At 31.0% G+C, this 16,086-nt stretch overlaps 2 protein-coding genes and 1 non-coding gene across 3 annotated transcripts; 1 reads left to right on the plus strand and 2 right to left on the minus strand.

Moving 5' to 3' along the window:
* Positions 1-416: 416 nt before the first annotated feature.
* On the plus strand, positions 417-2,668 carry LOC107642347 (uncharacterized). Its single transcript, XM_016345673.3, has 2 exons — positions 417-753; positions 1,762-2,668. Exons 1-2 carry the CDS (start codon positions 623-625, stop codon positions 2,216-2,218), a joined length of 588 nt encoding a protein of 195 aa, XP_016201159.1. The 5' UTR covers positions 417-622; the 3' UTR covers positions 2,219-2,668.
* A 705-nt stretch (positions 2,669-3,373) lies between these two features.
* Positions 3,374-6,506, minus strand: LOC107642349 (Plastid-lipid associated protein PAP / fibrillin family protein). The gene is made up of 3 exons (XM_016345674.3): positions 5,785-6,506; positions 5,154-5,349; positions 3,374-3,942 (listed from the first exon to the last, which is right to left on the minus strand). Exons 1-3 carry the CDS (start codon positions 6,360-6,362, stop codon positions 3,634-3,636), a joined length of 1,083 nt encoding a protein of 360 aa, XP_016201160.1. The 5' UTR covers positions 6,363-6,506; the 3' UTR covers positions 3,374-3,633.
* A 2,817-nt stretch (positions 6,507-9,323) lies between these two features.
* On the minus strand, positions 9,324-9,397 carry TRNAI-AAU (transfer RNA isoleucine (anticodon AAU)). Its single transcript has one exon. It is a non-coding gene; the product is annotated as a tRNA-Ile (tRNA).
* Between the last annotated feature and the right edge of the window lie 6,689 nt (positions 9,398-16,086).

Here is a 16,086-nt window from a genome sequence, read left to right on the forward strand (position 1 = left end):
TTTTGCCATAAAATTATTACATGCAGCATAATCTGTAAGTCTCAATCTAATATTTTTTTGTTTTGGTACATAATCTAATAATTTAAATGAATAAATAGTTTATAATATAATATCTGAACTTTTATAACACAAAAATATAGAATTCGATTTATGTTAGTCATATTCTTCTAAATAAAAATATATGGTGACCAAAATATATAATTCTAGTGCAAGAAAAATAGACTTGTATATTATCTCTCTCTCTCTCTATATATATATATATATATATATTCACAGAAGAGTAAGATAAAACATATTTTTTCAAAAAAAAAAAAAAGAATAATTATTGAAGAGAACGACCTGCGTTTTGGGCGGGCGTCACGTTGGGCCAGGCCCAATGGGCCAGATATAAAATTCATAACCAGAATCGAACGGCAGAGAAGGCACCGCGAGGGCACACAGGAAAAAGGGCGTAGAACGAAGTTACGAAAATTCTGGGAGAGTGGAGAACAAGTAAAAAGAATATATTAAAAAAAAGCAAGCTTGTGCAGCAGGAAACAATTTCATCATCGCTTACTCTATGATTATTAAAAATTAATTATAATAGGTGAAACATTGTAATTTCATATGAGAAGAGATCAGAATGGTGCTGTGGGAGATAACACTTGGAACTGCGTATTTTCTGGGTCTGAAACGAACTTACAGGCTTGCCCTCAGGATTCAGCGCAAGCTCATTAGCCCTAACCACCCTAAGGTCCGCGATTTCCTTCACAGGTACCTATACCTCTCTTATTTCTTTCTTTGTTTCTTTCGCTCTCGTTTATTAAGTCGTGAATCTAGAGATGCGTGTGATATTGTTCTTGTTGATGAATACATGTAACATGCTCTCAAGTGTGATTATTTTTTCTTTTCATTTGTGTTTTTAGGTAGCTACGTGATTGACAGCAATGTGCATTTCGGTGTTTGTTTATTTAGTTGTGAGGAATTTTAAGGATTCAATCGATGATTCTGATATATAACCAATAAATAACTAAATGATGCCAAAAATGTAATTATGTAATTATGTAAAGTTTGCATCTGGTTTGGTTGTTGTCCAAATGTGTGATTTGAGTGTAATTACTTTAGGTAGTCTTTTTAAATTAGCTTTGAAGATATTATTCAATAAGCAGGTTAGGTGTTTGTTAATTTGTTTCACACACAAGCATAGTGCAGGGATGTTTGGTTTTTTATATGTTTCCTGTTATTCGTGATTAGAAAAATATCATAAAACCAGATACTAGCTTGAGTTCTTGTAAATCACATTTGTATCTTTGGAGAAGCTTAAAGCCTTGAATATTTATTTCTTTGACATAGCAAAGGTTATATTACAACGAAATTTGTGGGGCCTGGTGAAAGTTTGTAGATTATATTTCATAGCACTTCTAATTGTTCACACACACTCTAAAGTGAATATTACTGATGGAAAGGTGGTTGGGAGAAAGGTTGATTCATTTAATTAATAATTGTGTGACTGGATTGTGTTAATGCATTGCTACATCCAAATATGAAATCTTGGAGGACAACAGCTGTGTCGTATTACAAATATTTGAGAGCCAATGATTTACTTATTGTCTTCTGAGATCACAAAGTTTTTGGGGTCAATTATTAGCATCAGTTTCTTACTTTATTCATCGTTGTAATTTGTTACTGAGTTTTGTTTCACTTAGGCACCTCAGTGCTTTGGTATGGATGCATCACTGTCTTACAATTTCATTATTGGACTTTTGTTTTGGTGCTTCACAGGCGGACCCGTGCTGTATTTGACGTAGTAGTCAAAGTTCATAGAAACATTCAAGATAGAGACATAGAAGCAGGACGGAATCTTGGAAACACAATTTTGCGATGGCTAGATCGGATGAAGCCATCAGCTGGAATTCGAGGTGCTCCTTCTGGATCACTTCCCAGTGGCAGCTCAAGTGAAAAACTGACAAAGAATTCAACTGGAGCTTCCAACAACAAGCCTACTGGTTATTTTGGATCCTTCAAGAAGGACTCCGATAGGCATCTCTTTACCTCGTTGAGGAAAAGACCTTTTCCTACCATTTCAAGGATGACTCGACCACCGAATCCTGCCGGGACTAGTGTCCATGGCAGGAACCTCAGCATCTATGCTCCTGAAGTCTCTAGATCAAATTATAGAATGAATGAGTCAGGAGGTGTATTTAGGAAGGACATCATGCAATGGATGCTGCGAAACTAGCTCTCCATCTCTTTGCTAGTGGTTTACGTCACCCGTATTTTTGTTTAGGCCATTTTTAAAAAAAGAAAAGGAAAAGGTAGTTAAAGAATGATGTTTATGTGGCAATTTCATACACTGATGGGGATGGTAGCCTTAAGGTTTTTTGTTTTTATTTTTCTCGTCTCTTTTGTACTTTTTATGGTCTGTCAAGCTTCATTTTGCATGACGAGTTGTTATGTGCATTTGTTCTGAGTTTTAGTTGAAGAATCAGTTGTTAATATCACAGGTGTTGTCGATAATAATACTGAACTGAACAATACTTAAGTTACATTTGGGAAAGAGAAAAGAAAATGAAGCTGATAGCGAGCTTGATGGGATTCAAATGTGTGTCCAAATTCAATATTTTTGTAATTTGTCTTTTGCTTGTATTAAATTTACTCAATAAGATTTTGTGTAAGTTTACTCAATAAAGGTCCCATATCTTCATCCCACCTTTACCTTCTAATCAAAGATACACACAAAATTTCTTGACTTGATCATATATGATGATATTCTTATATATTGTATGCTTGTAGGTTTCATATTTGATTTCATTTTCTTGGCAACTAGTGCAACTCTTTGTTTGGTATTCCAATAAAAATGTGGTAAAGTCATTTAAAACTTGAGGTAAAAAATCCATTCATTTCTCTCTAATGATATGGGTATAGGAAAGATGGGTAGTACAATTTTAACACCATTCAATCACTTCAATTATTTCTTATAAAATTTAATGCTAGACGGAAGTAACCAGTACCAAAGTATGCTGCTATTTGTCTACTATATTGTCATTCTCGTTGCATTTTAGGTTGTGCCGAAGATGGATTTTTGGAGTTAAAGCTCCCAATCTGTAAACTGTAAAGCATGAAAACAAATATAATAAACTTCGATGGAGTAAGAAAGCTGTAAGCCTCTAAATCACCGGACACTGGGTGTGTAGAGAAAACAAGATTAAGCCCCTACTGAGTACTGACCATATATGGTAAGCAAGGGCAGGTTGAAAAATTCTCTTCAATGTTTTCTTCATTTTGATGATCAACGATCGAGAGCCCCTTTATCATTGTGTGTGTATATATACCTCGCATATATTTGATTGATTTGACCATTCTTCCCCAAGTCAACATTTCAGCAGGATAATAATGAATTGAAACATACCACTTTATTTAAAGAGGATTTGGCTCCTCTAAATACTTATTATCATTGTAGAATTACAGCCTGAGAATGTCAAACCTGTCGACTAAATATTTAAATATACAATATTACAACAACTTGAGAGGTAAAAGAAAAGAAATAAACAAAAAAAAAAACAAAATCAGAAAAGAATGTAACCTTTTTATATACCGTTTTTGGGGGACGGGGATGGGGTGGGGTGAGAAGGGAGGAACTAATATTTCCTCCCACTAATCAAGAAGGGGACTCCCTTCTTTGGCAAGGACAAAAAGACCGCCATCTCCCCTTGATATTCTGAAGTCCTTATCAAGATATGTAGTAATAAGCCATGAACTAGTCCTCTCACCAGGAATGGGAACCTTGAGAGGTGGCTGACCGGATATGGCACGTGAAATGTTTGCCACTGCATCTTGCAGAGGACCAAGAGATTGTTGCAGAGGTGAAAGGCTGATCCTTTGGCCAAAAACGTCTACATCTTCTGGCAGTTCAGGTCGAGACTTTATCTCTGGAGGATTGAATGAACCTTCTTTAAATGTAACCTGTTTGCATTTAGAAATGTTAGCAAGAGTTTTCTAGTCATCTATGCAAGCTGAGGAAACTTATTTAACATGCAGGATACAACAAACATTGGATTGCACCATTGTATTATTATTAACATTGGAAAAGCAAAAACATTTGCATGCAACCATATCAGCTTATATCATAATTCATACGTAATTTACTTTTTTACATTATCACAAATAAGAGAATGCAGTTGTCAGTTTTCATAATACAGGAGCTTATTAAAAAAGCAATTTAGTTAGAGAACTTAAAATAACCTTATTGTTATATTGGTGAATGAAGAAGGCCTTAATTAAGGATTTCTTCCGAGCAACGATTCGGTTTCGCTATTCAATTAAGGTTCTTTCAATAGAGAAAGAGAAAGATAACTCTTTTTCGTATTGAAACGGGGCAAAAGCCCAAAACAAAAGGAACCTAGATACAAACTAAACAGGGTAAGGTAACCCATATATCATCTTCACAAAGAATCCTAGCTAACTCAGGAGGAGGTAAATCCCAAAACACAAAAGCGGAATTCAGCATCCATGCGTAATGGAAAAAGATCCTCTAAAGTGAGCAGATCCGTAAAGTGAGGGGGTTAATTACCATTGAATTTATAACTTCCATCGTTTATGAGCCTCGTTATCTTAATTTAAGAATGATTAGACACTCACTTTCTCACTTTATCAACCTCCTCACTTTATCATTCTTAATTTAAGAACTGGTTGAGTCAGTTCTCTCATACGAGGAGGTGTGTGCCTCTTCCCTTTGGTAACTTAGGCATGGTTTTTTGGTTAAGATGTGACCCACCTTAAGGCCGAAACACCTAGTAGATAATTGCAAATATTCATAAGCCTACTCATCCAGCTTCCTATTTGTAATGACAAAGATATACAAGATATGACTAATTTCGGTCTCTGGCACTCTTAGCAGCAGGCAGCTTAGGGGTTTTTACAATGAACCTCTTAATCTTTGACTTTTTACTATGAACGTTATGATTGAATGCTCCACTAGCAAATATTTACTGTAAGATAATGCAATAGAGTCAACTAGTCAAGTATGTTACATTTTCCCTTATTGTAACAATAAACTTCAATTAAACTACGAATGCACTTTTTGGCACCTCAAGGTGTTAAAACAAAGAGTCAAGCAAATTTTGTCTTTCTAATTTGTGAGATGGTGAAATACTAAAATTTTCATGAGAAGATACCTGTATTCTTGTAGGGGTTCGAACTTCAAATGAGGCAGATGCACTGAAAGACAAAGTGGTAAAAGGACTAGATAATGTGATGGAGTTTATAATGGTCAAGCTACCAGTATCGATTGTTTGTGAAATCTTGTCCACCTTCAACAAAGGTAACGATCCAACTGCTAGAAGAGGTAAAAGTTCCGAAGATGCAGTGTACCTGACATCAGTTTTAAAAGCACAGCAACCGAAAGGATTGTGAATCACAAAATAAACAGAAATTTTGACTTTGCTTCGTATTCATCAATATTCAGTACCAATGAAAATTTCCACTATTTCTGCCAGAAATCAGAATACATCAAGATAAGCATAAAGCACAGTATTGCCTAAAACAGTAAAAATCATCTCTTTTTTTTTTTTTTTCCTTTCTCTTCCCCCCAATGAAAGCATGCAGTCCCAAACCCTATAACCATTTCCCCAAGGCATGACCTAGATTGCATGTTCCATTTACACAACAGCATGCAACGATCATATCAATCAAAATCAAAGTTTCATTACTCAACGAGAAGCATAGTTCACTTGAGCTGCAACTATTCATAACTAAATATGCATTAACATGAAAAGCATAGTTGAATAAAATTCAGCTCAGACTTACAGCAACACCCAAGTTCCATCGAGAAGCGCGGGTTCCTCAACCGGGTTAGGCGTCGGGTTTGCCGCTTCCAACTGAGTCACCAACTCGGATACCTCGGCCCGGACCTCCGACCCTGCCCGAAACCCGAGCTGAGTCCCATAAACACTGTCCACTAGAGCCCGCTTCAGACCCTCCAGCTTCCCCTCCTCCTCCGCCGAAACATCCTTAGGCGTGGCAGCCGGAGTTCCGTTTCCGCCTTCGATGTAACCGCCGGCGCCATCACGTCCTCCTTCCTCCCACTCATCTTCGTCCCTGGGAGGGTCAGAATCGGGAAGCTTGGTGAACGCCGCTTCGGGCTCGGGCTCGTAATCCTCACCCCATTCATCGGAGATCTTCGCGGAGGCCTTGTCAACGTCGCCGGAGCCACCGCCGGCAGGGGAGGAGGCGGCGAGGCGGATAGAAGGGAAGGTTTGAGAGCGTGGAGAGAGAGGGAATGGGAAGCGAAGGGGAGAAAGAGAAAATGGAAAGAGGGAATTAGGGTTTTGCGAGGTGGTGGAAGGGGCGCGTGGGGTGCACGTGAAAGAGGATAGTTGAGCCATTGGAAGTGTTTTAGTTTGTACTTCCGAATTCTGAGTCTTTCTTCCTTTCACTACGTGTGTTTCTGCTTCCGTTGCTTTTAGTCGATGCTAGAAGACTAGAAGAAAATGGATCACCCAAAATCAAAGATGCTACAAATTACAAATAATTATTATTTATTACATAAATAATCAAATTATACTTTTTTTTAGTATTTATGTGAAAAATGTTTGTGGTAGATCATGTGTCAACTTTGTCTGGTAGAAGAGGCGTAGTGTCTGATTTTTTTTTCAAAAGGATAAAAACATTTCTTTTGGAGGGTATATTTGTACTTTTCGTTGGTCTGAATTGGACTGGAAACAGGAATCATTTTTTTGGACTGGAAACAGGGATACTTTTTGACGGTCAGATTTTGGTTTGTATTTGGAGTAGGTTACTTGTTTTAGTTGGGCTATGAATCTTGTCAGAAAAATTTTCGTTGGGTTAGTTTGTGGGTGTAAATGAGCCCAACCTACTGAACCTACTCTTTAGTAGTTTGCAGTCTATGTATTAGACCAAAAACTTACATAAAACGTGAATGTAGGGATCGTTTTTGTTATTTACTTTTTATTAGAGACTGCATAATATTTTATGAAAATGGATAGAGACTGCGGTATTTGTTATATGACAAATTTATCACAACTAATAGAAGTGCTAGTTTTTCACATCTGATTATTGATGAACCACATTTTGGATATCAAGTACTTCAACTAGCATTTGTTTGCAAGCATAAAAATGTGCAACTGAAACGTTGGATTGCATAAGTGTTTAAACTTTGTTGTATTCTTCTCTTTTAATTTTACTACAAAATTGGGGAAATGCCTTGGGCTTTTGCCATTAAAGGCAGCAGGGATAAAAAAGAATATTATTTTGAGTTAAATAGTAAGGTTTTTGAGAAAAATTACTTAACAAGGTGAAGTAGTTTTGACTAAATTTTATCTTTTATTCTTGATTATATATAAATTTAGTCCATATTCTCACTAAAAGAACTAGTGATACTCATAAGTAAATCACACAAAATAGGTCTAACATAACAATTTAAATTCATACGAGTCGGACTAACTTAAATACGAGCCATTTAACTGATATTCGATCTGATTTAGAGAACAAGTCAAATGCTTTTTCACTACTTTAGTTATCATCACAAAAGTGATAATTAGTGACGGACTCAATGGGGCAGATTTTAAAAACAAAATAATAACAATAAGTTATTAAGTATATAAAATTATTATAAGTTATATACTTTTATTTTTTGTTTGAAAAATATATAGAATGATTTTATTCAAACGAGTTTAGTGACCAAGAAAAATTTTACATTAGAATACAAACTCAATATATAAATTTGATATTCTTAACCATATTGAATTAAGTAATTTGTGCACACTTTTTGAGTTATGTCAAGGGTTAACGAAGACAAAAAAATCTTTAATGTATCATTTGATTGATCGTTTGATTCCTTTGGTATTAACTCTTTATGTTTTAACTGATACAACTGTGAGATGTTTTTCAACTAAGAATACTATAAAGAATAGACTCGAAAACAAAATGGAAGATGAATTTCTTACTAATTGTCTTTTAGTTTACATTAAGAAGAAGATTGTTGAAAGATTTGATACAAATTTTATTATTGATGAATTTTAGGATATGAAAAATCGATATGTATAATTTCATTAGTAAAAAATACACACATATTTATTGTACTTTAAAATATATTCTCTATTAGTATATTTCTATATTGCATCTTACATTATATAATTTATACGCATAAATCGTATTTTAATATTATATATATTATTGACCATTCATAATAATATTTATGAATCTGTCCCGAGAATAACCAACTCAAACATGGGGTAACCTTTCACTCTGTACAAAAGTAACTACTTATAATTTTTTAAAGTTATCTCTAAAAAATGACTAAATCTCATTCTACTACTCTATAAACGTCATAAGTATTCTTTTTTTTAATTTAATCTCATTAAAAATCTGCTAAAACTCTTACTGACTTATAGTTCGAAATTTTTTGCAAGTACTTGCATCACATCCAAAAAAAATATCGGATAAATAATTATCCTAACAAACAAGCTAATATTTACAATCTTAGATGTTTTAACCTCAGGTCTAGGTCCAAAACCCAATCCGATTTCAGATAACATCTCAGAGCAATCCCTATTTAATGTTTTGCAAAATGTATATATGTAACTCAAGATACTTGTGACTATTGTGCGGTCCTTCGACAAAATTCAATTGATTTCAATTCAATGCCAAAATTCCGTAGTGGCTGGCTTGGAGACTTTAAGGAGGTGTATGAATATTGTTATGCTGGGCATGCTCCTATGATCTATGATTAATAATATGGAGAAATTATGAGTCTGAATGCTTCCTAGTAAATATTTGAACAACCAACCAATATAAATATAAAATTCCAAGATATAGATGGACTAATAGAGAGGATCATATTGTTCGTACAAATTTATTGCAACATCCTATACCAGTGGTTCAACTATCCCAGACCCATAATTTATATGGTTCGTTGACTAGTATTTATTGCTCGTTTTCAATGATTCTTGTTTCATCAAACTAAAATTAAACTATCTTCTTGTTTAGATTCTCACTGGAAGTACATCATTGCATGCTCCGGATTCATGCTACATTTAAATGATGATTAATTCTTCAGTAAATATCCATTTTGATTTTTAAATTTGTTTAGTACATTCAATGTACCTGTTAACTTCTTTGAATGAGAATATATGTGAAAGTTTCATTTTGAATCACTGAATTATCTTCTACGCGTTGCTTTTGAAAAGGTAAAGAAGTAAGAATTTGTGTAATAAAATAGAAAAGTTTCATTTTGAATCACTGAATTATCTTCTACGCGTTGCTTTTGAAAAGGTAAAGAAGTAAGAATTTGTGTAATAAAATAGAACAAGAAGCTTAAAAATTTTTGGCCCATGCAGGTCTCGAACCTGCGACCTTCGCGTTATTAGCACGACGCTCTAACCAACTGAGCTAATAGGCCAATTTGATATTTAGTGATATATATTTTATCGTATTGGATAATTACTTGCATAACAACTTTTTTTTTAATAAAAAATAAAGAGATTCGAACCCACGACCTTTTAAATAAATATATACCATTTGAGTTATAGCTCGTTGACTTATATAAAAACTTCTGTTCGTATATAATAATATCTTATCAATTAAACATGAAATGCTTGGACAAATGAATAAAATACGAGTTGGTTCAATTTCCATTTCAGGAGTATTTGATTATACAACAAAGCAAGTTATTAGATCGAGAAGGGAATATAAAAATTAAAAACAAAATAAAGAACTGAAATATTCTATCATCACGTGTTAAAAGGTAAATCATAACAAATAATAAAATATATTCACATCATTTTGACGTTGCCAAAAATATTATCCAATTTGATAAAAATGGCTTCAATTGATTAAAAAACGTGCCAAAAATATCCAATGATATTTAGAGATATATTTTATTAACGGAATAAATATATATTTTTATTATATTTTTAAATAATTTAAAATTATTTTTATTAATAATAAAATTTAAATATATTTTTATCAATAATAAAATAATTTGAGAATATTTTTTTGGTTTGTCCCCAATTAAAATCGAAAAAGTTTTGCATCTATGCATTTTTTACATTGTTGTTAATCAAGTAATTTTAATTTTCTCCACACGTGCATCCCCCACTCCTCACTTGTTTGTCATACACGCGCTACATATAACGTGCTGCAACCTAAAGTTTTGCTCAATGTAAACCTTCTGCTGCAACGTAAACCTCCTCCTTCTTCTTCTTCTTCCTCCTCTTCTTCTTCTTCTCTACTCGCGTTCTTTCTTATTGATCTGCGTTGCCTTCGACCCTTCGTCGTTCTTTTTTGGTGGCGTTCATCTTCTCGTTTTCTTATTTCGATCTGGTTGCATTTATCTTCTTCCTATTCTTCTTCGTTTTCTTCTTCGATCTGCACTTCTGAAGAATAATAAGAAGCGCGGGAGAAGAAGAAGAAGCATGGGGAGAAACAGCGTTGCGTAAGAGCGATTTCGTGTGTATTGGGTGCGTGTATTTCACGTTTCATTTAATGATATTGAGTTTTTTTGGTGCTGGGCCAACTTGGTTATATAGTTACATGAATGTGTAGCATCCCTGAATTAAAATAGCTAATTCGTTACGGGGTAGATCAAGGAAATAGACGGACAAAAAAGGTAGGTGTATTTATAACTAAATGTTACTTTAAATATGTTGTTGGTTTATATAAAATATTTAATTACATTTTTGTTTCTGTTTTTATAAATTGAACCTTTGAAATTATATATTATATTTATAAATTATATGATAGTGTTTTGAGAGTTATCTGAAACGGTAATTTGGCTCTGAACGTAGCGTTCGACTTATTCTAGTGCTTAGATACCGCTATCCAAGTTTCTCGTGAGAAGGTGGAGATGGTACTTGCAAAAGACTTCGATGCCTAAGTTAGCAAAGATTTTAAGCAGATTTTTAATAGATTGGAACTTGAATATACGTGTCAGTGTATTTATCGTAGAAAAGATAACCATATTTTAAAGTAGATTTATTTTTATTGGTGGATAACCGTTCCTTTTATTTTAGGAGTTTGTTAAGATCTATCTTTAGATGAAATAATGATAATAGAAGAGATTTGGGAAGTCAATTACTTGTTTAGACAAGTGAGGCTGAACCTCCCTTGTCGCGTCCCACCTCTTAAGAGGTCGGATAATTGGAAGAGGTCGTATTTGATGGGCTTTTATTCTTAATGGGCCTGGTTTTGTCTATAGTATGTTGAAAAAATTATATGATTAATATTGATTAAAGTGTATTTTTAAATATCGGGGTTCGAATCCCGTCTTGTACATGCAGCATCCCATCGGTCCTTGACTTGTCGGATTGGAGGATACCGTGGGAAACAAAAAAAATTGTATTTTTAGATGTAAAACGTGATGTCATTATTTTAATTTTGTTTTATTGGAAATAAAACTGGATTATATTACTTCTAGCTAGACCTTTGGGAAAATATCTAAACATAAAAATCCAACCTTTGAGGCATATTGTGTACTTCGCTTTGATATTATTCAAAACCAATCAACACGAATGTCATTCTTAAAAAGAATGTTAAAATTGAGAAGATATATAATTCTTATTATAAAAAATATCTGAGTAATATAACGAAAAATAATTGGGATTTATAAAATTCTTTTTATTATTATCCAAACAAGACGTTTAAAATAATAAAAGAAAAAATTCTGAAAAAAATATATCCCTTTCTCCAAATACCTTTTCAAACACACACTAATTATTTCAGTGAGTGACAATATGCCGGATCAAACACTGACTAACACATACAAAAGCCTTAAAAAGATATTTTAAGAACATTTCTTAGTAATATTATGCTCGAGTATTAAAAAAGTTGTTTGTTTAATAGTACACATTATGGGGAATTGTTTTTAATATTTTTAATAACAAATTACGAATATGTTTGTTTTATTATTATTATACACATTTTTGTTCTATAAATATATTCTTAATTTCTAAAACACGCCAACACCAATATAGAAGAAGAAGAAGCTCTTTAACAAAAAAATATAATAATCAGAATGTAACATATTTTTAATTTTCAAATTTTGACAATTAATTTTCTGAGAAATAAAATATTCATAGGACTTAGATTTTAAAACTTCAAATGAATACGAGAATAATATATTTTCATAGACAGATGATTCCCTAAAATAGATTAAAATTCCACTTTTATCCCGGTTTTTTCTTTTGGCATGTTTATGACATGTCTGCTCAAACTAGTTTGCACTTTGCACCAATCTCTTCCCACAATGATTATCCCTCAAATGGAAACATTACCACATAATCCAACCCTTATTTTGTTAACGCTGACACTCATCGCTTCTTAATTTCTTACTATTACTAGATACATCTATGACAGTTTCTTTTTTTAATTTAACCACAAATTAAAACATTCACTATATAAATGAAACCCCATATTTTAAGATTTGCCAAGAAAATGCTTGAAAGCAACCCCCCAGTTATTATTGTCATTTTTGACCCAACCATAAACCACGAACTTGGGCTCCCCACTCATGATGCAAAAATTTAAATTCATTGCAGAAGATTTCATAATTGCTAAAGTTTTTCATGAAATGCAATAATATCCTCTGTCTGGATTCTATACCCAAAATTTAATTCCATATATAAGGGGCCTTTTTGGGATGGATGGTGTGGTCCCCCACATTGAAATTGACATCCATGGATATCAATTTCTTCTCCCATCTTTCTCACTGGTTTCAGTGTCAATTTGTCACGTTATATCATCTCCCACGGGGGGCCATCACAATCTCCGCCATGCAAAAAAAAAAACTGTTATAGCCGTTGATCACGTTCATCGTATGAATGGACGGTTCTGATCTGTTTGACTACCTCATAGTGACCATTATAGAATCTTGTCCTTCAACGCTTCTCTTTTCTTGCAAGTCAATATTTAATTGAGTATGAGGAGATTATGCCATTTGAGTTATAACTCATCGGCGCCTTTTACATTTCTTTTAACCACCACTCATATAAAGAAAGATATAAAAAATATAATTTTTTTGAAGTTATTTATTCCTTTTACATTTCTTTTAACCACCACTCATATAAAGAAAGATATAAAAAATATAATTTTTTTGAAGTTATTTATTTTGACACGGTTAAAAAACGTGCTCTAAAAAAATATGAGCTAACAATAAAAACATAAATTATATATAAAATTGAATAAAAAATAAATTAAAATGTCTAAGAAAAGAAATAATTAAATTATTCAAACTAATAGACCAAAAATAAATGATTTTAATTAATATAAATTTAAATGATATTGAATTTTTTAAATTATATAATACAAAATAATCTTTTTAAAATCTCAATTTTACAATAAATTTTATTCAATAAATTCAAAGTTAAAATAAAAATTGTTAGACTAAGAATGGAATAATTAATAATAAAAATTGGTAGATTAAAATATATAGATCTTCAAAAATTAGAAAAAAATTATTAAAAGAATTATAAAAATTATAAATAAAAATTTAACTCTTAAAAAATTATTAAATTTACAAAATGAAAAAAGTATCAAAATGATAATAAAATAACAGTCGAAAATAATATTATAAAATCTGTAAAAAATAATAAAAATATAGAATATTTTTTTAATAAATTTTTTGTTAAAATTTTAAATTTTAAACAAATTAAAAAATTAATATCAAAGTCAAAATAAAAAATTCAAAAATATAATAATATTTTTTTAATAAAAATAATATATTTAATCTATATCATGTATGAAAAATTTAAATTATGATAATTTATTCGATAGACAACATCAAATTAAAAAATTAAGATTAAACCTAACAGAAGTTAGCTTAGTGGAAAGAACCTCTATTGGGAAGAAATCATATCCTTCATCCTTAATTCAAATTTCGAGTATCATTTTATCTATTCACATCTCATCATCTAATCTTTCTCATAAAAACAATATTTTAATAAAAATATTATGTATATACAAAATTAACTATTAAATTATTATATATTTATATATAAATATATATGTTATTTAATTTATATTTAATATATATTTTTTATATTTTAACATATATATTTTATACTATAATTAATTTAATATATTTTTTGTATATATCTAACATATTTATTTGTTTGTTATTAATTTGTTTAAATAAGTGTTAGAATTTGAATTCTATTATGTACATGTAGTAACTAATTAATCATAGAAAATTTTAATTTATGATAAATTAGTTCTTCATCTTTTGAATTAAAAAATGATGTGAAATATATATAGTTATATACACACACCCCATCCGCCTAACATTAATCGGTTGGACCGCTCTTGACATGTGAGCTTTGTGGCTCGCACTTGTTCTAAAAATTCTTGCAAATTATACCTACTTGCGATTCTAATCTAATCAGAGGTTGATTCTTCTTCGAATTATCAGTTTCATATTTAAGGAATGAATCATGAAGATTACACTATCCCAGTGCAAATAAGAAAATCATATACACCATTATTTAAATGGGTTTTTGAGATCTTAGCAAGTTATTCTATTTTTATTTTTTTATTATGTTTTATCCTAAAATACATCGAGCCTCTTATTTCTTTAAGGGGATGCTCCCATAAATATGCGTAAAATGTCTTTTTTAACAACATTTACGTGTCGCATTATTATTGGACGTATTAATGAACCGGTTATTTTTGAATTTTTTAACAAATTAGAATAAAACCGATTTTTTTATAACAATAACAATAAATTCAATTTTTTTAGGGATTTAATTGTATTTTTAAATTTTTAGAGATTTAAATGTCCGAAAAACAAAAAGTCAGGGATATAATTATCTTTTTATCAAAAAATTTAAAAATATTCGATTTAGATGGTATAATTCGATCGGATCAAATCGGGTCTAATAATTATAATGCAGACAATTGGGTTTATTATTGTTGCTATAATAAACCGATTTTGTTCTGGTTTATAATAAAAAATAAATTATTAACCGATTTTAATAAGAATATCCAATAATAACATGACATGTGTGAACGTCTTTAAAAAAAGACATTTTTAATGTCTTTATTAAAGTGTCTCCTTTCTTTAATTTGAGTGCACGGACGTGGTGATATTGAGCTATATGAAATATAGAACTGGTTTTATTTGTTAAAAAAAAAAAAGAGTAAATCAATTTGATCAAACAGTCAAATTTATTGTTTAACTAAACTTGATTTTATTTGTTAAAAAAAAAAAACTAAGTTTGACCAAACAATATATCTGCTTCTAGTCGAGTACTAGAGAGATAATAGACTATTTGTATAATGTGTAAGCTATAGCTATTTAGTTATAAAATGAACATCCCCCATACTATCTAAAATAAACATTCGAGTACTAACGATAATAAACATCTTCCCAAAAATTCTAATACCATGTCATGATACCACTCATCCCAAAAACTTCAACTGATGAAAAAAAGTAACACTAATGATTATATCTCTAATACTCTCTAAATCCTCATTATACACATTGTATAAATATTCCATTGGCTCCTAATACTTTTCCTTTTAAAAAATGCTTTTACTCTACTTTATTGCAATATCTAAGGACTCGTATACATCCTTGAACACAAGCATCAACAATTCTAAGTATATAAAAAAATCAATTATGAAATTAATTATTTATATAAAATATATATTAAAATATAAAAAAATATATTAAAAATATATAAATACATAATAATTAATTTAATAGTTAATTTTTCTATCTGCAGATAATATTTTGACTAAGTATATATACAATGTATTGCTTTATTCATATGATGTCATTTACATTTCTAAATTAACAAATAACTTCTGTATAGTATATAGGAAAAACTGACTAGCCAAACTTATTGAGAATTGGGTTATAGCTCTTGAAAAAGAAAAAAGGTTTACATGTAACGTCGATTTTTTTTTTTTAAATTAGATAATTCTATTCATAAAATAAAAAAAAATAAATATTTATATATGAAACAAGCCCAAAAAAAAATGAGAGATTCTCAACGTCGAGCTTCATTCTCTTCAAGATAATGATTTCACACAATAATATATGAATTTAGCTAAAGACACATTAATATTAATATTAATAAAATATTTTTATAT

The sequence above is a fragment of the Arachis ipaensis genome, chromosome B5, assembly GCF_059453495.1.
Source record: "Arachis ipaensis isolate K30076 ecotype BB chromosome B5, ASM5945349v1, whole genome shotgun sequence".
In the NCBI taxonomy this organism is placed as follows: domain Eukaryota; kingdom Viridiplantae; phylum Streptophyta; class Magnoliopsida; order Fabales; family Fabaceae; genus Arachis; species Arachis ipaensis.